Genomic DNA, 24,163 nt, shown 5'->3' with positions numbered 1-24,163 from the left:
AAGTGATCAGAAGGTGACTTTTTAGATCTGAATCCCAAAACATTCAGGAGATGGAGGTGCCCAAAGTCAACCCGTTATGCATACCCCACCATATCACGAGACATCCATATCTTCATCACTGGAAAATATAAAACACTTGAGTTTGATAATCATTTAAAAGCTTTCAACAAATGATTGTCAAATTGTTCAATTCTTTATTAAAAAACAACATTTGTTGCCTTTAACGTAAATTAATTACTTTTTTTCCGCATAGGTTGTAGCTTAGACCCTATTGGAGGTGTTTGTGTCGTGCCGGCCAGGTTGAGAGATGCTCTTGAATACAGGGTGGGTGTCATGTTATGCCTGATAAATGTACTGAAATGGAAATAAAATGGACATTTTAACTTTCAAATGGTACCACAAAGATAGTTGGAGGTCCACACATCAGATAATGTTGAATTGAATATCAGTTTTAAATTACACCGTCAATTAAACTGTCCATAGGAAACCTATTAAAATCATAGAAATATACATAGAATAGACATTCCCATTTAAACACCCACAAGCGTTTAACACTAATACTTTTCAGTCTTCTTCCTCTTGCGAGTCGCGACTGAGCTGAGCCAAACAGATTTCTGCCGTAGCCTACAATTGGCAGCCTGAACCAAACAGCTTTTTGCCGTAGCCTACACTTGGCCGCCTGAGCCATGGCGCAGCTACTGTAGAAACCACACGTGTCTATCCTATGTATAAGAAAAGAAAAACAACTTTGTGGAATTATCTATGATGCAGCGGTCTAAAGCACTGCATTTCAGTGCTAGAGGCTTCACTACAGACCCTGGTTCAATCCCGGGCTGTATCACAACCGTTCGTGATCGGGAGTCTCATAGGGTGGCGAATAATTGGCCTAATGTCGTCCAGGATAGGGGAGGGTTTGGCTGGGGTAGGCCATTGTTGTAAAATAATAATTTGTTCTTAACTGACTTGCCTAGTTAAATAAAGTTTAAATAAAAGTTGCCCTCTGGTGGAGGGCCTTTAAGCTGACATTCGACAGTGGCCATCTTTGTGGTAGTTATTGGAAGTAAAAATCTGTATTTAATTTAAATTTCAATGGTGTACCAGCTAAATTGCAGTGGTCTGAAGGGATAGGTTAATTCTATGAATTCTATTTCTATGATTGAAATGACAACCACCCAGTAACCAAGAGTATGCGGTGTCTCAAATGATGGTGGACAAACAACACATACACCTCAGGAGGTAGTCAGAATAGATTCTGAACCTAAGCTTTCTTACAGCTGCACTGAGGTCAGACAGACTTAATGTTTAGATACCGGGATATGACTCCCAAAATGTACCTCAATCCAGGGACGAGAAATACTTTATACGCCGATTTGTCCCATGAACCCAATTTACACCGAGAATATTGAACGACTGCTAATTTCATAGCAGTTGTTCAATCTTCTCATTTGACAGTTGGGATAATTGTACTATTCACAGTACAATTCATTGCTCATCCCTGGAATGAGGTACATTCACCAAGCCATATCTCAGACTGGCTACGTGGGCTCTTAATCTAAACAGGAAGCCTGTCTGACCCCGTGCAGCTGTAAACAAGTGTAGGTTCGCAATATATTCTGGCTACCTCAGATAATGTAAATTAGGGTTTAAATTACAACATTTGAAAATACATAATCTGAGTTCATGCATTTTTTGAGAATTCACATTAAGAAAGGTTTTAAAAAAAGGCAATTATTTATAAAAACACATTTCAAGGAATGATTCAATTGTTTGATAACCATGTTTTTAAGCTTTTAAAATTCATATCGAACTCAACCGTTCATCTTCTCCAGTGATGAAGACCTGGATGTCTCATGGTATGGTGGTGTATGCAAAATGCGTCAACTTTGAGCACCTCCATCTCCTAAAGGTTTTGGCATTTAGGTCCCAAAGAAAAACAACTTTCTGACCACTTACTTCTACATTGGGCAAATATGTGTTAAGTTTTGTTCGAATCAAAAGGGGTGCGGTGAAAAAGTAGCTAAAATCAAATGGAATTACCTAATTATAACATAAAACAGCAATATAACGACATGTAGGCCTACTTATCGTACAGTAGGCTACTGTTAAATTCAAGATTATATTCGACGATAACATGTTATAGGCCTATTGGGTCTTGAAAACGTGAAGTTCGTGAGACCGTCACAACTGTTCGCAAAGCTGAAAGACAACTACAACGCATTCAAAATCAGGTCAAGTTGATTCATGTCGCTATTCAAGTTTAACAGTATTTATAATCACCAGTATTGTCCCTTCGTCCGCGGCTTTAGAGACGCTGATTGAATTGTCCTCGGTTCATTGGAGAAAGGACACATTTGTCCACTCGCCACACCTTGCGCCAACAGCGCGCGCTCCCTTCAATCAGCACCTGGCGCGCCACCAGAGACGCGACTACAGTGAAAGTGCGCGTGCACGAAACGCTTTCATATCATATTCAGGTATATTCTCCATCCTATTGAAATGTCTTTGAGGATTTTGGCTGGCATAAACCTGTGTTCTCAGCATGCTAACAGAGTACAGATGGCAGCTAATGTCACTAAATACTGAAATTGGATTATCTCACTGTAATCCTGTGTAAACTACCTTGGTGTAAACACTTACATCACAGTCAGGCTACTCCCCCTCTCCCTATCACAGAGAGGAACGTGATAATAAATGTAACCCTCTCCATTTAACACACAACAGGGACAAGTGAGGGAATCCATTAGGAATAATAATAATGATTATCATATTGTGCTAATAATAAACCATTAATACCCTGAAGAGCTGTTCTGAAGACTGGTGCCAAGGTGGCCGGGCTGCCAATCAGTCCATTTGAGGTCTGTCCTGTTTGGCTATTGATGCTCACACAGAGAAACCTGCTGTCCAGACTCTTAGCCATATTGCTACAAAGCCAGAGGTGACTGAAGAAGACAAGAAGTGTACTACGCTAATGTACACTGTTCTGGACCCGTGGTTGGAAAAGGAGGCACACCCTGTCTGACTGCTTAGCTGCTAGCCAATCAATCAAACTATTAGAAAATCAATCAATTAATAAATTACTTTCAGCCTACATAACAGTTTCCTAAGTATAATTAATTTCCACATTGAAATGTACTGTACAGTACAGCATATTCACCATTCACAAAAGGAACTAAAGTGGAGCAGCTTACCTGCAGCCAGATCTGCCTCTCCTCCTGGTAGGCAGATTAGAGTGGAACAGAGCAGAGTGGAACAGAGTAGAGTGGAACAGAGTAGAGTGGAACAGAGCAGAGTGGAACAGAGCGGAACAGAACAGAGGGAAACAGAACAGCGTTGAACAGACCAGAGCAGAGTGAAACAGAACAGAGTGGAACAGAACAGAGCAGAGTGGAACAGAGCAGAGTGGAACAGAACAGGCAGAGTGGAACAGAGTAGAGTAGAACAGAGCAGAGTGGAACAGAACAGAGCAGAGTGGAATAGAACAGAGCAGAGTGGAACAGAACAGAACAGGCAGAGTGGAACAGAACAGGCAGAGTGGAACAGAACAGGCAGAGTGGAACAGAGTAGAGTAGAACAGAGCAGAGTGGAAGAGAACAGAGCAGAGTGGAACAGAACAGAGCAGAGTGGAACAGAACAGGCAGAGTGGAACAGAACAGAGTAGAGTAGAACAGGGCAGAGTGGAACAGAGTAGAGTGGGCTGTAGAGAGTATTGGGGCTATGGTGAGTTCTGACCTGGATATGGAACCATTCTCCCAGGAGGCACTGGGACCTAGATGATATAAATACCACCCACTGTAGAGGGGAGAGAGAGAGAGGTGGAGAAGGATAATGGAAGAAGGATAGAGGAATGTGGGTGAAGGGAGTGAGAGGAAGGGAGAGAGGTGGGGGGAGAGAGAGTAGGAGGGAGGAGAAAGAAAAGAGAGAGAAAGACTAAAAGTGATGGGTAGAGGAGCATTGTCCTCCATCTTATATCTGCTGAGAGATATAGGATGTTGGTTCATTACCATTAGACGTTCTGCCCTTGATTTGTTTCTTTCAGCCCTAATTGTTTCCAGACCAACTTTGATCTCAGACAAATCACGAGAGAAAGCCAACAACAATAACAGCAGCAGTTATTTGTGTGCTCTCAACTATGTGTGTGTGTGTGTGTGTGTGTGTGTCAGCGTTTGGCAGCCAATCATGACCCAGATGGAGATCTATAGGTAAAAAACATAGTTGGTGCATCCTGATGTCCACCCCAGAGAACATGTATCAACCAGCTCTTATTTAGCTCTTATTTAATGTAAAAAATAAGAAGATTGCACTGCTCTGAAAACTGAAACTGTTCCTGAGATATTTACTTTTAAGAAACAATTATCAATATCAAACTCACCAAAAATATAATTACATTAACATTAGCTAATTGTGATTGCAGCCATTTTGAAGAACCAGAAAGAAAACTATCAAGGTGTAATCATTGAACATCCCAGAGTGTCCTCTCAAAATGTACAACAGGACTAACACAGTGGCATACAGTGCATTCAGAAAGTATTCAGATATCTTGACTTTTTCCATATTTTACTATATTACAGCCTAATTCTAAAATGGAATCAATTATTCCCCCCCCCCCCCCCCTCATCATTCTACACACAATAACCCATAGTAACCAAGCAAAAACATTTTTTTGATTTTTTTTTTTAGCAAATGTATAAAAAAATGTAAAACTCAAATATCACATTTGCATATGTATTCAGACCCTTTATTCAGTACTTTGTTGAATCAACTTTGGCAGCGGTTACAGCCTCGGATCTTCTTGGGTATGACACTACAAGCTTGGCACACCTGTATTTGGGGAGTTTCTCCCATTCTTCTCTGCAGATCCTCTCAAGCTCTGTCAGGTTGGATGGGGAGCGTCGCAGCACAACTATTTTCAGGTCTCTCCAGAGATGTTCGATCAGGTTCAAGTCCAGTCTCTGGCTGGGCTACTCAAAGACATTTAGACACTTGTCCTGAAGCCACTCCTGCATTCTCTTGTCTGTATGCTTACGGTCGTTGTCCTGTTTGAAGGTCAACGTTCATCTTTCCGTTGATGCTGACTAGTCTCCCAGTCCCTGCCGCTGAAAAACATCCCCACGGCATGATGCTGCCACCACCATGCTTCACTGTAGGGGTGGGGCCAGATTTTCTCCAGGCTTGGTATTCAGGCCAAAGAGTTCAATCTTGGTTTCATCAGACCATAGAATCTTGTTCCTCAAGGTCTAAGAGTCCTTTAGATGCCTTTTGGCAACTCCAAATGGGCTGTCGTGCCGATTTACAGAGGAGTGGCTTTCGTCTGGCCACTCTACCGTAAAGGCCTGATTAGTGGAGTGCTGCAGAGATCGTTGTCCTTCTGGAAGGTTCTTCCATCTCGACAGAGGAACTCTGGAGCTATGTCAGAGTGACCAATGGCACTTCTCATCATATTGCTGTTTGGCTGGGCAGCCAGCTCTAGGAAGAGTCTTGGTGATTCCAAACTTTTTCAATTTAAGAACGACAGAAGCCACTGTGTACTTGGTGACCTTCAATGCTGCAGTAATGTTTTTGCACCCATCCCCAGATCTGTGCCTCGACACAATCCGGGCTTGGTTTTTGCTCTGACGTGCATTGTCAACTGTGGGACCTTATGTAATATGCCAGGAAGATATGTATACTGTAGCTAAGAAAGTATGTTGTGTATGTTGTGTAGTAAGCTGTTAATAGCCCACGTGCCTCACCCTAATAATTGTGTCCCTTTTCCACTCATAATTTATTCTACTGTTCTGACTTGGTGGTGCACATGTAACCTATAGCCTGTTTTATAGAAATGTCATAATTTAGTAAGAGCTTTCATTGTCTGCTTAGATGCCCCCTTTATTTATCCTACGGTTCTGACTTGGTGTACAGGGTGAATACTGTAAGAACGACCCATGTTCTGAATTCTGTCGCTGTACATTTCAAAAGTGCTGAACAAATAGTTATATTGATTACATTCGTCCTAGCTCGTTCATTAATGTCTTAATTGAAATTACGGATTGCCTCTTATCTGCTCATCCCCCCCCCCCTTATGCCATAGTTTGTGCATCTCAATTATCTGTTGAAAACCACATTTGTTTAAGAAAGTCAGCCTTATCAGCTATGTTGTTTTTAAAAGGCAGTAAATGAGGCTGAATGAATTGTTTTGCTGCCAGACAAGGCTCCGCTGATAGCCAGGTGTAGCAGTGGTAAGATGTTGGGACTGCTGTTGGGAAAGCTTTATGTAGTTCCTAACAGTTTGTGGGAATCATTTGTCACCATTATAGTGCAATTAATGTATTGTTTAGTGTTGTGTAGTGGCTTGCTGACATGCATCTAAAACATATTTGTTTAGTTTGCCCCACCAAGATTTACATGCTAAAATTGCCCCTGTGGAGGACCATATTTAGAATTTCTCACATCCACCAGGACATTATTTAATCATCAGGACATTCAAAAACACTCTTTATTAACACCCTATAGTTGGAACACAAACACACAATTGTTTATAATTTCTGGGGTCTATGGCTCTGAGACACATACAGCAACACTGCCATCTACTGTTCAGAGGTGCATACTGCTGGTCAGGTGCTGCACTCCCATGAGGACAGCTGAAGAACACTTTTAGGTTCCAGATAGAACATTCTGTTTCCTTGGTGTAGGCACTCCTAGATCTAAAAGGAATGGATAGCTTAAAGTGTTAGGAATAAATCAAACATTTTACTCAGTCTATCAGAAGGCAAGGTGAAACAATGCTTAAATATCTAGTAGTGTCTAAGGGGTTTGGATACACAATTCCTCTCTCTCCTACTTTGTCTGTCACATACATACTTCAGTCATTTAGTGTGTCTCTTATATAGCGCAACTTACAATAGTGAGTGCATACATATTCATACTGGTCCCCCGAGGGAATTGAACCCACAACCCTGGCTTTGCAAGCACCATGCTCTACCAACTAAGTCACGCTAATGTCCTGCAGTGTTGGCTTCCTGTGGTGTTGTAGAGGACACATTCATTACACTGTGTTAAACCTCTACTTCAGACAGCTGGCACACATACACACACACAACAGATAACCTAGGTGGAACTAATAGCTCCCACTAGTATGGGAATCCCAGCTAACTGAATCTGTCAGTAGGAGGCTTTGTGTCTGTCGTCTGTGTTTTTCCATCTCTGAACACAACAGCACATCTCCTGCCTCCCTCCTGTCTTCCTCTTTCATCAGTGGACATCAACAACCCCTTTTTCTCTTCCTCCCTCTACCACTCCCCGAGACCACACTGCAGGCCAGAGGAAAGGGAGTCAATCAATTCAAAGGGCTTTATTGGCATGGGAAACATATGTTTACATTGCCAAAGCAAGTGAAATATAGAACTAAACAAAATTGAAATAAACAATCAGTAATTTAACAGTAAACATTACACTCACAAAAGTTTCAAAGGAATAGAGACATTTCAAATGGCATATTATGGCTATCACTCTCCCCCTCCCTCTCATCTCATTTGATCCCTCTTCCCCACTATTTTCTCTCCATTACCACCCCTTCTATCTCTCTATCTCTCTCTCCACATCTTGTGTAGGAGAGTCTGTCTTCTCTCTCTCTCAACATCGGCCTGAAGGAAGTACTGTATCTTTTGGCACTCACTGAATCTCAAACTCTTCCTGTTTCCTCCCCCCTTGCTGGTGGCGTCTTTCTTTCCCCCCAACGCAGTTAAGCCAAAACCATGCCCCGTTATTCAGAGGGGCGTTCTACAACGCTTTGCGCGCTCTCCAAGTCCGGAAGTGAATATCAGGTAGCGCAAAATTTCAGTCACTGAATAATAACATTTGCCCTTGTATTTCAAGATCGAAAAATAAAATAACATCATGTCGTGGACAGTACTAGCCATTAATGTCCCTTAACGCTCAAAGACAGATTAAATGGCTGTAGCATTATGAATAATAAATTATGAATAATAAGCATATGATTTTACCTGATAATAGACTACTAATGATAATATAACAACTTAAAATACCGAGCTAGTAAAGTTAAGTAGCTTACGTTCATTATCTCACTTTCAATTGGGGGAATTCAGCAGAGTTCTCTGAGACATTTTTGCAACTCATTGATACTCCGAAAAGAAATACATGGGCAAATGTTACCAAACATGTAAATAATAGGCCTGCATTACGGTTAATTGTTAAATTACACTTTCCATCCTTACCTTGGAAGGTCACTGTCTCTGCGCTGATTGCCTGTGAGTGAGACAACGCTAGCTAGCCAATGGGAGCGTAGTAGAACGTTCCTCTGAATAACGGGGCGTGGTTTTAGCAAAACAGCGCTGGGAAAAGTAAGACGCTTCCTGGTGCGGTGACACTGTCGTTGTGGTGACAGACAGCCCGTCACCGCTGGCTGTATCTATCCTGTTTCACCAAACTCAGAAGCTTCACACACCATATAATCACAGTAGAATTCGATTTTAATGTCTATATCTATGCATCTGTGTTCCATGAATTATTTCTCAGAATTCTTGATTTATTAGTGTTCCATGTGCAATATCTTAAATTCAACCTTTAATAAAAATATACTGTTTTGTTTATGAAGATATTGTCTGTCACACATGTCATTCCATTCTATCTGATGCTGATGCTGTTCAGTGATTGATTATTGACCACTGAATAGCTCCCCACATTCAATCAGCTAATTTACTGCATTTCAACACATTTTGCCACAGTGCAGAGAAAAATGTGCAGTTTTATAGTGCTATTCTACAGATTTTGTCATGAAGCTAATAGAGAATGATCTAAAGGTTGATTGATTTTCCTTTCTCTTTTTCCTCCTCTCTTCGTCTCTTTTCAGTTATGGTATGAAAGGACTGAATAGGTGAAGACAATTTCATTAATCTAGTCAGTATCACTATCATCAACACATTACACGTTTCTGAAAAAATATTCTCTAAATCTTTTTATTATCAACTCGAAGAATGGCATCTTTTAAAAAAAAGTATAGCCTATTATTTAGCAAATCAATTTCACTCGTTGGTTGTTAATGTCCTGAGGGGGTAGAGTAGCCTCATAACGTTAAACCTCAGCCCAGGATCAGCCAAGGGGCGGAGTCGCGAGTTCAGCTCATGAACGGACGACTGCACGGATAACCACCACGCTGAAGCCGTCTTCAGCATCTCCCGGTTTCTCAATCACACATTATCTGGAAAGATGGTCGCTATAGAAACATCACCCAACTCGTCTCCTTTGGCTGAATGGGTCGAATGTCTGGATAAAAGGTGGGTAATAAACATTCCCGCCTTTTGGTCACGGCATCCTAAACCGCTGAAAACAACGAATTTGGGTTCCATTCATAAATCAGCATCAACATTACGATTTGTCATCTTAACCGGCAATCTCTGATTGTGTGCATGCCTGAGTGCGAAGGCGGCTTTGTTATTGTGTCATTGACATATTCACATTCGGTCGAGGTACAAATTGAAGACCATTCCCAGGTTAGGTTATTCATAGGGCATTTACCTGCTGTGTTTGTCTATTTGCTAGTCGTTCACAAAGGCGTTGTAGGTTCATGGTTTTCTGTTTCACTCGTTAATCCTCCTCACCACCCGCAGCATTATCACTTTTTATCTCTTGTGAATTTAGACACAACTTTATTGTAGTCTGCGATGGGTAATTTATACCTAACAAAAAACAGTCGTGTGTGTAGGGTTGGTTTATTTTTGGGCGTGGGGCAGGTTTGCGCAAATCCAATCTCTTCATTGCAGGGTAATTTGTCAGCCGGCACTGTAAAAAACATTGTGTTGAATCTACTTTAAAAAAATGAACGCAACAACAAAACACTTACTCTTATTAGTAGATGTAACGTCACATTTTCTTTTAGTAAAACAATATTTCATAAATTGTTTGGGATTTACACAAATAAAGTAAGTCCACGGAATTTATAATAGCCATAAAAACGTGTGGGATTTACTGATAATGTGGTAATATATGAGTTGATGTCACACACATTTAGTACAGCTGACATACTAGTGTTAATAAAACTCTTAATGTTGAACACTGTTTAATCTATTTAATACTTTTCCATTTTAACCAATTTGTCAGGCATTGTTGAGCACAGTGCTAAATCCACCAGCAGCAGTCTACCTGGAGGTAGAACTGCATGCATTGCATGACGCTGAATTTGCCTCTGTCTTTATGGTGGTGGGGGGAATGGGTAGCCTGATCATTGGACGTACATTTGTCTGGTTTTGATATCGTTCGTTATAATACATTACACCTCTTGACACAACAAGCTGCTTAATACTAACATAGAACTAATTGTATTTCTTCGAATATGCTTACAACATTCTGTAAAATAATCAAAGTAAAAAAAAAAATGAATTACCTACAATCCTCTAAAAACGGGCAAGTGGTTGCAATCATTTATTGTTAAGTGGAGAAAGAATATTAAAATGTACTCAATTTATCCTTTTAAAACATTTCTTTGGTTGGTAAAATGAAATGAACAAATCTTTGAAATTACTTTTATTAAGTATATGTTGGTTGTTTTTTTTGAGTCTATTTCAATTCAACCCAGAATCATTTTTTTATAGTGTTTGTGGACTCACACACTCACACACACACACACACACAAGAACCAATGGCAAATATTGAATCTGTATCTGCAGGTTAATGTAGTTTGTATTGAACACAGTTCAAAGATCATGAGAATATTAGCCTTGAGATGCTTGGGAATGGAGTGGAATAGGATTGATTAGCATTGAGCAGAATAGAATAAGGCTAGAAGAGCTCGACGGCCAGCATGAGTAAGACATTTAAGTGTGTTAACCCTTGCAAGGCTGCCGGCCCAGACGGCATCCCAAGCCGAGTCATCAGAGCATGTGCAGAGAGCCCTGGCAGAGTGGTGCTAGGAAAATAACCTCTCCCTCAACAAAATTAAGGAGCTGATTGTGGATCCCCAACAGGGTCACAGTGGAGAGGGTGAAAAGCTTCAAGTTCCAATGCTTGCACATCACTGACAACCTGAAACGGTTCATCCACACGAACAGTGTGGTGAAGAAGGCACAACAACGCCTCTTCAACCTTAGGAACCTGAAGAAATTCTGACATTGCTCATTCTGATATTTCTTTATTTTGGATTGTTGTATTGTTAGGTAATACTGCACGATTGGAGATACAAACATGAACATTTCACTGCACCTGCGATAACATCTGCAAAATATGTACCCGACCAATAAAACTTATTTGATTTGACATCCACAGGTAACCATCGGCAATGGGAGCTCATTTCTCTCTCTCTCTGTTTTTCTATTTCCTTCTTTGTAATGAAGTTAGGAAACAGAGAAATGTTTCTAATGGTAATAGGAATCCCTACCTGCCCAGTCAGTGTAGATGCAGCCCATGACAATGCTGGTCGATAACACAAGGGGGGGGCTATCTCCACCATCAGGGGGATGGACTAAGGTTACGGCGGGCATGATGGACACACACACACACACACACACACCCACCATGTCCAAATCAATAAGCCCAGGCAACAATGATAAATCCGATAACTGTTACACAGCTAATGTCAGTGTATGTGTGTGTGTCTGTGTGTGGACAAGAGGTTGACCGATTTTGATTTTTCAACACCAATACCAATAATTGGAGGACCAAAAAAAGCAGAGACCGATTAACCAGCCGATTTTCTATTTTATTATTTGTATATTGTTTTGTTTGTTATATATATTTGTAATAATGAGAATTAGGCTACACTGCCGCCCCATTTCTCTCTCTACCATTTGTATTTCATATACCTTTGACTATTGGATGTTCTAATAGGTACTTTAGTATTGCCAGCCTAATCTCGGGAGTTGATAGGTTTGAAGTCATAAACAGTGCTGTGATTCAAGCATTGCGAAAAGCTGCTGGTAAATGGAGGAAAGTGCTGTTTGAATGAATGCTTCTGAGCCTGCTGCTGCCTACCACCGCTCAGTCAGACTGCTCTATCATATCATAGACTTAATATAATAACACACAGAAATACGAGCCTTAGGTCATTAATATGGTCAAATCCGCAAACTATCATTTTAAAAACAAAACTTTTATTCTTTCAGGGAAATACTGAACTGTTACGTATTTTATCGAACAGGTGGCATCCCTAAGTCTAAATATTGCTGTTACATTGCACAACCTTCAATGTTATGTCATCATTATGTAAACTTCTGGCAAATTAATTACTGTCTTTGTTAGGAAGAAATGGTCTTCACACAGTTTGCAACGAGCCAGGTGGCCCAAACTGCTGCATTTACCCTGATTCTGCTTACACTGAACGCAAGAGAAGTGACACAATTTCAGGCACCACATTGATTAAATGCAACACAGGACAAGCTAGTTAAACTAGTAATATCATCAACCATGTGTAGTTTAATAGTGATTATGTTAAGGTTGATTTGTTTTTTATAAGATAAGTTTAATGCTAGCTAGCAACTTACCATGGCTCCTTGCACTCACGTAACAGGTGGTCAGCCTGCCATGCAGTCTCCTAATGGATTGCAATATAATCGGCCATAATCGCCATCCAAAAATGCAGATTAGCGATTGTTATGACAACTTGAAATCGGCCCTAATAAATCGGCCATTCCAATTAATCGGCCAACCTCTAGTGTGGACAGTAATACGTGTACGCTTTTACATGATATCTCATCTGACTTCAGTTGGCTGTAAGTGACAGAGATTAGAGCTGATCTGTAGTATAGAAGGTGACAGTGCTTCAGGGCAGACAGCAACACATTACAAATGGAGATGAAAACATAACATTTATCTCAGAATATTTAGGTGCAGGTCCTTCTCATTTGAAAAAACGGCACTAGCTGCATTTGGTTGAAATAATACAAAATGGAAACTATTTGTTTGGAAAGCTATATATTTTGATGAAGTAATGAACAGAGACCTCGTCGAACCGTTGGGTGCTGCAGAGTAAGATTCTGGAGCTATCTGGTCTCTCCTCTCCAGTCCTCTCCTCCTGTCCTGTCCTCTCTCATCTGTACCACCTGCTAGAATATGTCTCACTGTTGTGTATGTGTCATTTTGGTTTAGCTGTAATATGAGGTGGGAAACTATTTTCAGTGTAGACAGAGCGAGGGACAGAGTAGAGAAGGAAAGAGAGCGTGAGAGTAACAGGAGGATGAATCATGTGACCTACAGGTTGAAGGTGGTGTGAGCTGCTCTCAGACCACATCAGCTTCAGAGAGATGCACATTCTACTGGAAATGCTGTGTGATGCAGGGAGAGCGGGGAGGTATGGCGAGAGAGAGAAACAGAGAGATGGAGAAAGAGAGCCAGATGAAGGTGGTCTCTGTGTCACCTGTAATCCCTTATTCTAGACATCTGGGTCAACGCTGAGGAACAGGAACAGGTTGGTCTTGTATTATGTAGGCCTGTGAGTCTTTAACACAACTGTCTGTGTGTGTGGGGGGGGGGGGGGCAGAGATTAGAGACCACCTGTCTAACAGATTAAACCCAAAGAGAGAGAGAGAGCTGTGGTCCTCAGGCAGAATTTTTCCTTCAGCTTGGACTCTTGTGACATGAGAAGGTCTGAGAGGAAAGGAGAAAGATGGATGGAAAGACAAGGCAGATTAGAGAAAAAGGAATTAACCAATGCCTAGGAGAGAGTATCTGAAGAGAATAGCTAGAAAGCCCCTGGTCTGCATGAGCAGGTCAATATGTACTAGCCATTCAGTGGATTTCTCACACTCAGTGAGTCACCAGTGTCAGAGGAGAGCTGGAGGTCATATGGTGTCTCAACATCACCCATGGCCAGGCACAGTGTATGCATACTTGTGTTTATGGGAGTGGGTGAATGAGAGAGAGACAGAGTGAGAGAGGGAGGGGATATCGAGAGAAAAGAGATGTGAACAGACTGCTCTGTGAGTTTCTCTGAATGATTTTGTCTCAGTCAGTGGTGTGTCTTTACGCTTACATCCACACTCTGGAGGGGGCCCTTAGCTACAGAACGCCTACAGCTATCACAGAGAACAGAAAAGAGGAGAGCAAACACACACACACACTTCCGGGTGAGAGTATCTGCTGTCATGCTTGACTGCTGCTTCTCTACTTTTCGACCTGTTGTTTTTATGCACTTTCAGGCCTATTGGAGCTTTGACTTTTACAGCCGTGGCTTATTAGTGCTTGCTAGTTGGCTGTTAGCCTACCTCGGAGTCTGGACTGCACTGCTGTGATTACCTCCACCTGCCTAGATTCTTCCTGGTTATATTGATAATTACTAGCTAGCTAGGTTATGTGCGTTTAATTTGTTTTCTTGCTGAATTTAAATGTCCGGGAGCCAACTATGTCTGTGACAGTGGCGCAAGAAAACGTTCATGGTTACAACAGTATCCAATCGTCACAAGACGAGGGTTAACCTAAGTACATTTCCAAGAAGAAATCCTTAAATGTCATTTTCAAGAATCCCATTTCTTATCTTTTTTTTGAGAAACATTTTATTGAGGAATAGCAACTTTGCTTAACTTGCTTCGTAAGTCTATAATTAAGGAAAAATGTCAGTTAAGGTTTGAATCTGGGCCCAGGTTCCCTGACCAAACCCAATTACCTTACTGTATCTATTTTGGATTTTGCTCTCCATACCTACCCTGGAATACCTATCGGATGACCCTCTTTGACTCCCCCGCGGCCGTTTTTTAATCCTGAAAATTAACTATTGTCTCTCCTCTCTTCCTTGCCAAGACTGGAACGTGCTGCTGCCTTCCAATTACAAACCCACCTGCTAATCAACAACCTGTTCGTGCCCCACCAGTCTGGTTTCTGCCCCCTCCACAGTACTGAAATTGCACTCCTCAAAGTTATCAATGACCTCCTCTCCTCTGCTGCTGCCCTCCACATCCTGATTCGACTTGATCTGAGTGCTGCTTTTGACACAGTGAGTCATCAGAGCTTCCTCACCAGGCTGGAGGGTCTGTGTGATGAGGGCACCGCACTCTCCTGGCTACAAACATACCTCACAAACCGGACCCTCAATGGCCACACCTCAGACTCAGCTGCAGTTATACTGGGTGTCTCCCAGGGTCGCTTACTCCTCATTTACATCCTCCCCCTTGGTCAGAACCTTCCGTCACTTCAACCTTGACTTCCACTGTTATGCCGATGAGACCCAGATCTACCTCAGCAGCAAATCCCTCCTCAACCCACATTGAATCCTGTCTCTCTGCAATAAAAACATGGATGCAAAATAACATTCTCAAGCTCAACAGTGATGAAACAAAACAACTCCTCATAGGCACCAAATCCACCCTCAACAAAGCTTGCAACCTCACCTTCACCATTGACAACACCACTGTCTCTCCCTCCATGCACGCAACCTTGGTGTAATCCTGAACTCCACCCTCGCCTTTGACCTCCATATAGGACAGACTGTCAAATCTTCAATCTTCCACCTCCGCAACATTGCCAAAGTCAGGTCCTCCCACTCCTGTCCTGACGCTGAAACCCTCATACATGCATTCATCTACTCCCGTCTACTCACTACTGTCCATCATCAACTCAAGCTCCCCTGTGATCTCCAAAGTCCTGACAGCACATCACCCCTGTCCTCCAATTTCCATTGGCTCCCTGTGTCCCAACGCTTTGACCCCTCCCTCCCCCTATCACCCAGACCTTCTGCACCCGCACTCAGTTCACCACAGCAGCCCATCTTGTCATCCCCAGGTTGATGCTTTGGCCACAGGGCCTTCTCCAGGGTTGCTCCTAGGCTCTGGAACTTTCTCCCTCCACCCTGTCCTTCAGTCCCTCCTAAAGCGCCACCTCTTTGACATGCCCCCCTACCCCTTACCCTAAACCGTGTTCCTATCCGAATCCCAACCTCCTCATACACTGATACATCCCTCTTTCCCTTCTTTGAGCCCACCCCTCTCTTTATTCATGTTTTTGTTAACTCTGTTTTGTTTTGACTCTTTTTCTTTCTATAATTGTAAAGTGACTTTGGGTCCTTAAAGTGCTATATAACTCCCATGTAGTATTATTATTACTAACATCCCCCATCTCTCTCTGTAGGCCTGCGGAGCGTTCAGCAGAGGATCTGGATATCATTCTGACCAGACTTAAAGGGTTTAAAGCCTTCCAGAGGTTCCACCCCTCCCTGCTGCTGCAGATCTGCTCCTGTGCCTTCTACGAATACCTGGGGAAAGGCATCACCTGGAAGTATACATACACACACTTGGACATCTGCACACACTCTCTCACACTCACTCAGTGGTATGAGCACCTTGAAAAAGGCCTCTCTGATACCTCATTGGCTTTCAGGTTTACTATGACTTGTCACATCAATGTTATGACTATTTCTGAATGCTTATATGCTGTTATGTCTGTTCTGTGTAGTGTTCCGCCAGGGTGACATAGGGACCAGCTGGTATGCTGTTCTGTCTGGCTCTCTGGACGTCAAGGTGTCAGAAACAGCCAACCACCAGGTAAATCAGGTCTGCTTCACACCTTTTACTAAACCTCTGTGTTTGGTTTTCCTCTTTTAGTTACTATGTATTCCCTCTGGAGCTTGTCCTGTGTTTTCTCTCTGGTGCTCAGTGTTCTCTTTTTAGACTTTAGTGTTCTCTGTTTTCTTTCCAGTGTTCGCTCTAGAGTTCTGTGATCTCTCTCTAAAGTTCGATGTTCTCCATCTAGAGTTCTGTGATCTCTCTCTAAAGTTCAATGTTCTCCATCTAGAGTTCTGTGCTGTTCTACTTGTGTTACTACTTGTGTAGTCCTGTACAGCCCCGATGAATGACCATGATCATATTATAATCAGTATGTGGGTCACTTTCTGGCCCTCTTAGACAGAATGCAAGAATAGAATGTTTTTAACAACTAGTCTTACAACATTGATCCTTAGGTAGATAGTGGGTCTGGATTGAAACAGTCTTCTCTGTGTGTTTGTGTGTGTGCGTAACTGTCCCCAGTGCTGTTGTATGTGATGGTTGTTCTACAAATGAATTGCCCTTTTGGGGACAAAGATGTATTGATTTGGAACTGAATTAAATTGAATCAAATAAGTGAAACGAATTGAGTATGTTCTTTCCGTGTGTGTCTAGGATGCTGTCACTATCTGCACGCTGGGAATCGGGACGGCGTTTGGAGAGTCAATTCTGGATAATACTCCTCGCCACGCCACTATCGTCAGCAGAGAGACCAGCGAACTGCTCCGCATCGAACAGAGAGAGTTCAAGAGTCTATGGGAGGTGAGAGAGGGGAGGTGAGGCAGAAGAGGCACACAGTTAACATTTTGAAGTGGTTTTCGCTTATGCCACAAGAGGGTGGTCCACTGTCAACCCTAGGCCTCCACTATGGTCCACTGTCAACCCTAGGCCTCCACTATGGTCCACTGTCAACCCTAGGCCTCCACTATGGTCCACTGTCAACCCTAGGCCTCCACTATGGTCCACTGTCAACCCTAGGCCTCCACTATGGTCCACTGTGTGTGTGTGTCCTTGTTGTGTGGAGGGGGGGGGGGGGGGAGTGCTAGTGGGATAACAAGGTTTATGTATGTGTGCTAAGTGCACTCCCCCATCTCTCTCTCTCTGGTGACTATTTTAGCAGGTTAAATATACAGCAGAAAGGGCCTGAGGCTGTAGTTATCCTCAGTGTTCTGATCTTATGTTGTGTGGGTGATATTAGCCTGGGTGACAGTCGCTTGCTGCTGCTATTGTCTTGAAGTGTCATATCATGCTGGTTAAAGGAGAGGAACCATAAAGTGTTTGAAAGACAGATCAGTCACAGCATTTGACAGGTGATAGCCATTATACAATAGTGTTATTACAGGGGTCCCAGCCAGGTCACTTGTTATACAATTGTTACTACAGGGGTCCCAGCCAGGTCACCCATTATACAATTGTTTTACTACAGGGGTCCCAGCCAGGTCACCCGTTATACAATAGTGTTACTGCAGGGGTCCCAGCCAGGTCACTTGTTATACAATTGTTACTACAGGGGTCCCAGCCAGGTCACCCATTATACAATTGTGTTACTACAGGGGTCCCAGCCAGGTCACCCGTTCGTTATACAATAGTGTTACTAAAGGGGTCCCAGCCAGGTCACCTGTGATAGTGTTACTACAGGGGTCCCAGCCAGGAAACCCTTGATATAATAGTGTTACTACAAGGGGTCCCAGCCAGGTCACCCGTGATACAATAGTGTTACTACAAGGGGTCCCAGCCAGGTCACCCGTTCGTTATACAATAGTGTTACTAAAGGGGTCCCAGCCAGGTCACCCGTGATACAATAGTGTTACTACAGGTGTCCCAGCCAGGTCACCTGTGATAGTGTTACTACAGGGGTCCCAGCCAGGAAACCCTTGATATAATAGTGTTACTACAAGGGGTCCCAGCCAGGTCACCCGTGATACAATAGTGTTACTACAAGGGGTCCCAGCCAGGTCACCCGTGATACAATAGTGTTACTACAGGGGTCCCAGCCAGGTCACCCTTGCTATACAGTAATAGTGTTACTACTGGGGTCCCAGCCAGGTCACCCTTGATATACAGTAATAGTGTTACTACAGAGACCCAAGCCCGTTTACCCGCTATACAAGTCAATATTCAACGGCCATCCATGTCTGAGAACGTTGGGAGATGACATGGAAACCGGCCACTAGGGGCAATAGTGCTACCTTCGGGTAGGTTTCAATTTTGCTAGTGTGTTGTTGACAGGGATGGTGGTTGGGGGTAAGCATCTGCTTCTGATCGCAAATATTGCAACGTCAATTTCAGCGATAAAGCAATAGTCCCCCAAACCTTTCTAAGCCTATCCCAAACCTTAACAGACATACTATTTATCTCAACCCCACACAGTCATCACAAAGTGTGTCATCACCTGTCTTGTGGAATAAGAAGGAGGCAGAGAAAGGGTTATTAATTTTTAAACATTACTTTATGATCAATTTGAACATTCTTTGATGAATTTCTTACGGTACTTTTATAGTCAGCTATTCATCTTGTAGCACGTTTCTTAGACATTACATACTACAATGGTCCTTGTGTAGCCGGTGCTATACTGCACCGCTGTAACTCTGCGTTGTGTGTGGTTGATTGAGACTATAGACGTGGACTTTGGAGATCAGGTAGTTTTAATTAAGCAGAACTCACTCCCTGCACCCTGCATCTGCATCCAAAAGGAAATAAAACATTTGTGGAGAACATATGTTCTGAAAATCGTTGCCTCTTTCTACAACAGATGCACAATAGGAAGGACTGGGTTCATTCGAGGGGCTAGCCATCGTTCACACATACAATAGCTTGCTAATACCTTAGCTAGCTATTAACTAACTACATGTTGAATTCAGAATGTTGATATCATCCTAAAAAGTACAATTACAAGTGCATCTTAACAATACCATCCACTTATGAGTAACCTCTAAATACACATCATTATTCATGAACAAAACACTGTATGACTTTGTACTTAAAATAATCAAACTTTTCTGAAGACAGAAAAAGCGTGCCTACCTCTCTCAGTGCATCAAAATGAAACAAACACGTTGCACAAACGCACCGACATGAAAACAGAGGCAATAACACCTGAGGAAAGAACCAAGGGGAGTGACAGATATAGAGAACATAATCAAGGAGGTGACTGTCATGAGGCGCAGGTGTGTGAGACGATGGTGACAGGTGTGCGGGATAATCAGATGACCAATATGCCAGATCCCCGACGCGCGGCTGCAGCAGCAGGACGCGGAGCGGACGGATCACACCAGCTGAGGCACGGGAGCCTGACAGATCGGCTGAGGCACGGGAGCCTGTAGCAGTTCCCGGACCCAACGTCATTACACTGACACAAAAATAAAATAATAAAACACTTCACCCTAATGCTTCCATTAGGTGAGGTGTTATTCTGTAACAAGTGCGGTAAGAGTCGGGAAGCAAGTTCAGGGAGCGAGTGTTTTAATAAATAAATGAAACAATAAACATGAAAACACAAACAACGCACAGACATGAAAACAGAGTCAATAACACCTGAGGAAAGAACCAAGGGGAGTGACAGATATAGAGAACATAATCAAGGAGGTGATGGAGTCCAGGTGAGTGTCATGAGGCGCTGGCGAGCGAGATGATGGTGACGGGTGTGCGGGATAATCAGCAGCCTGATGACCTAGAGACCGGAGAGACAGTATGTCTGTCTCTGTTCAGTGTAAACAATATTGAGCTCTATTCATTATTGATGAAAATGTTGTCTGGTGCTTGTGCCTTGGGACCTTTTCTCTTTCTCACACACACTCTCACTTTCCATCTTTCTCTGCTCTCTATATACAGTCCTCTCTACGTTCTATCTAGCTCCTCTTGCGCTCTCTTGCTCTCCCGCTAGCTCATTGAAAAGCTCTGATTGCCGTGGCAACCTGTGTGTGAGTACTGGAGTGCTGTTTCAAAGAGGACTGAGTGGGTGCAACAGAGAGAGAGGAGACCTCTGGGGTAGTACTGAGGATGCTGCTGGCTTCCTGATTGTGTGTGTGTGTGGATTACAGGAGCAGAGAGCTCCTCTTAGTGGTCCTTCTCAGACGTAGAGAAGTGTAGAGAAGACCCTGGGTGAGTTTAGTCAGGTGTGTGTGTGTGTGAGAGAGAGAGAGAGAGAGAGAGAGAGAGCGAGAGATGCGATGTGCCAGGGTGGGTTTGGTTCTTAAGTGACTTTTTACTCATTCATGAATTGATAGAAAGTACAAACTCCCGGTAAACTCTGATTTCAGTACTGCCAATGCTTTGTTGTCTGACATCGGATGTGATGACTTCGATTTGCTCAAAGAATCAGCCTATTGTTTGTGTGTGTGTGTGTGTGTGTGCGTGTGCGCGTCAGCAGCTTCCTGAATGTTAAAGGACTTATTTTCCTGTGTGTGTTTTGGCTCCTAAGGGCATGGCTTGCCTGGTAATTACTTTAGACCACACAGATTTTAGAGTAGTGACATAATCCTGGAGAACTCTGTTGATAATTCATCCCTGTGTGTTTAGCATTCAAGCATGGCTAAAGAAGTCAAGCAATCTGCAATATTTGTCTTGAACTATAGATATGAACATAAGAGTGAGTGGCACTGAAACACATGCCGCTGCTCTCAGTTGTCCTTGCTATACTCATTGACCCTGTGTGTGTGTGTGTGTGTGTGTTATGTAATGTGAAATGTTCCATATGTAAATGATCCCTGGGTGACAAAGGGCTTTGTTTTGTTGGAAGGGTGTAGGCTGTGGGTGGGTGTGTGGAGGCAGCGGTAATGGAGCCTCCTCAGGGTCGTATAGGGATGTAATGTCCAGAGTTGTAATGTTGGTGTGAGGTGATGAGTGGGTAAGGCAATAGAGCCTTGTTCAGACTAATGGTGTGTGTGTTTATTGATTATGATGACTAAAGGCTGTGTGTTGTGTTGTAGAAGTACCGTCAGTGTATGGCTGGACTTCTGGCCCCTCCCTATGGCTCCATGGAAACTGGATCCAACAATGACAGTGAGTACAACTACAATCCAGTTGAATGAATAATATTGAATTATTAACATTGCATTTTACACATTACGATGGTCATAACTTTGTCTCCCACCTCCCTAAGGGCTGACAGACAAAGACAGTCTAGGTTCAGATCCTCTCAACTTAATGAACAAGATCCTCAACAAGGTAAGCTGGCCCCTTTCAATGTTATTCATTAAAGTTAATATCACTGATCACTCAACTAACCCCAAAGTACTGTCTTTTTAAATGAGGCTGTGTACAGTGAGACTGTGACCTGAGATGTGTGTGTATTCTACAAGAGGATACTATTAATAAATGTTTAAGGAGGAGGAGGAGGAGGGGGGGTGTATTCACACTAGTGCTGAGCAACTAACTGAAATGTCAGTAATTTTTGTTTTTTTAAACAAGTAACTGACTGACATTGGTTCAATAATTTGAATTCCTTTTCATTCTATTTTTTTCTGTGAGCTCAATGCACACATTGCAAAGTTTCTACTGAGTTAAATAATATCTAGCCTGAACTGTGCAATGTAGTTGTAGTTTCCTCTGTAGTTGTGCTAATGAGAGATAATTCATGCACAAGCAAGAAAGACCCCATCTGCCCAATTATGATGCCCTCTTTTGTAGTTCTAAGACAGCAGCAGTATCTCTGTGTGTGGGTCGGTGGGTGTGATTGTTTTTTTTCTCACCTTTCATTCTCACCTTTCATTCATGATCCCTGACAGCAGTTGTGTGGTTGCTATGACAACTGGGAGTGTTAGGACAGGTTGTGTGTTTGTGATTCACAGCTTAGCGAGTGTATAGTAAATATGAGGAGAATGTAGGGCTTATGTTGTCGGAGACATGAAAAGTCCCCTGGCTCATTCTTTTTTGTGGATTTCTCAGCTCAAAGTTGAAATGATTAACACCTGGAGGCTGAGATGCTCACGGTGATTGTGACTATCTAGCTATGTTAGAGATAAAATAAGTGTTTTATATTGCGTTCCTGGGTTATGTCTGTAGGTTCCATCAGAGAAGCTGCAGCGAGGGGGGAAGGTGATGCGGAACGCCATCCTCTCCAGAGCTCCTCACATGATCAGAGACAGGAAGTACCACCTCAAGACTTACAGGTGTGTGTGTTTTTTACGTTTGCACGTGTTTGTGTGTGTGTGGTGTGCCCATACATATGTATGTTTTGTGTTACTTTATGGTCCATGCAAACTGTCTCACTGTGTGTGATGCAGGCAGTGTTGTGTAGGTACGGAGCTGGTAGACTGGCTGGTGCAGCAGAGTACCTGTGTACATAATCGTTCTCACGCTGTGGGGATGTGGCAGGTTCTGCTGGAGGAGGGAGTCTTGAACCATGGTGAGACTACACTGCCCTCTATTGGACACAACGCTTCAAATGTTCTCCACCAATTTCATCACATGTAAGGAGAATTTCAATTGCATTTCCTTGATTCCTCTCTCCTCACCTCTTTTTCAAAACCCATTGGATGAGAAGGTTAGAAGTCCGTTCCCTGTGACCTTTTCATCCAATGGATTTTGAGAAGGAGGAGGAGAGAGAAATGAAGGAAATCCAATTGAAGTAATAACTGATCTGACACGACTGGCTAATAAAAATGCTGTGAAACCCTTGTGTCCAGCTATCTCACTATGTGAGTTCACTGATTACTGATCCAGTGTGTGTGTCCCCTAGTGGACCAGGAGCTGGGTTTCCAGGACAAGTACCTGTTCTATCGTTTCCTTGACGATAAGGAGGAGCACACCCCATTGCCTAGCGAGGAGGAGAAGAGGGAGAGTGAGGAAGAGCTGCCTGAGACAATCCTCTTCCTCGCCCAAATGGGACCTGATGCCCTGCTGTGCATGATCCTCCGCAAACCGTCAGTACATGCATAGACACACACATGCACACGTGCCTAGTTCATTCTTATATATTGTATACCAGTTAGGAATCATCAACAGAACTCTCTCTCTGTCTCCATCTCTAGTCCTGGTCAGAGGACGGGTGATGATCTAGAGATCATCTATGATGAGCTGCTTCACATCAAGGCCTTATCCCACCTCTCCAACACTGTGAGTCTTATCCCACCTCTCCAACACTGTGAGTCTTATCCCACCTCTCCGACACTGTGAGTCTTATCCCACCTCTCCGACACTGCGAGTCTTATCCCACCTCTCCGACACTGCGAGTCTTATCCCACCTCTCCGACACTGCGAGTCTTATCCCACCTCTCCGACACTGCGAGTCTTATCCCACCTCTCCGACACTGCGAGTCTTATCCCACCTCTCCGACACTGCGAGTCTTATCCCACCTCTCCGACACTGCGAGTCTTATCCCACCTCTCCGACACTGCGAGTCTTATCCCACCTCTCCGACACTGCGAGTATCCCACCTCTCCGACACTGCGAGTCTTATCCCACCTCTCCGACACTGCGAGTCTTATCCCACCTCTCCGACACTGCGAGTCTTATCCCACCTCTCCGACACTGCGAGTCTTATCCCACCTCTCCGACACTGCGAGTCTTATCCCACCTCTCCGACACTGCGAGTCTTATCCCACCTCTCCGACACTGCGAGTCTTATCCCACCTCTCCGACACTGCGAGTCTTATCCCACCTCTCCGACACTGCAAGTCTTATCCCACCTCTCCGACACTGCCAGTCTTATCCCACCTCTCCGACACTGCCAGTCTTATCCCACCTCTCCGACACTGCGAGTTTTATC

The 24,163-nt window shown here is 43.3% G+C and overlaps 1 protein-coding gene across 1 annotated transcript in view; it reads left to right on the top strand.

Moving 5' to 3' along the window:
• Positions 1 to 9,201: 9,201 nt before the first annotated feature.
• Positions 9,202 to 24,163, top strand: part of LOC139386835 (rap guanine nucleotide exchange factor 4-like) — a 34,981-nt gene continuing 20,019 nt past the window's right edge. The window contains exons 1-10 of the mRNA XM_071132682.1: positions 9,202 to 9,269; positions 16,042 to 16,184; positions 16,366 to 16,454; positions 17,070 to 17,216; positions 21,383 to 21,455; positions 21,556 to 21,620; positions 22,458 to 22,564; positions 22,679 to 22,800; positions 23,134 to 23,317; positions 23,426 to 23,510. Coding sequence (XP_070988783.1) covers positions 9,202 to 9,269; positions 16,042 to 16,184; positions 16,366 to 16,454; positions 17,070 to 17,216; positions 21,383 to 21,455; positions 21,556 to 21,620; positions 22,458 to 22,564; positions 22,679 to 22,800; positions 23,134 to 23,317; positions 23,426 to 23,510 — 1,083 coding nt within the window. The remainder of the gene's footprint in view (positions 9,270 to 16,041; positions 16,185 to 16,365; positions 16,455 to 17,069; positions 17,217 to 21,382; positions 21,456 to 21,555; positions 21,621 to 22,457; positions 22,565 to 22,678; positions 22,801 to 23,133; positions 23,318 to 23,425; positions 23,511 to 24,163) is intronic.

This window comes from Oncorhynchus clarkii, chromosome 28 (genome assembly GCF_045791955.1).
Source record: "Oncorhynchus clarkii lewisi isolate Uvic-CL-2024 chromosome 28, UVic_Ocla_1.0, whole genome shotgun sequence".
Classification (NCBI taxonomy): domain Eukaryota; kingdom Metazoa; phylum Chordata; class Actinopteri; order Salmoniformes; family Salmonidae; genus Oncorhynchus; species Oncorhynchus clarkii.
Note: the sequence above shows the minus strand (reverse complement) of the source record. Positions and strands in the feature narration are given on the sequence as shown.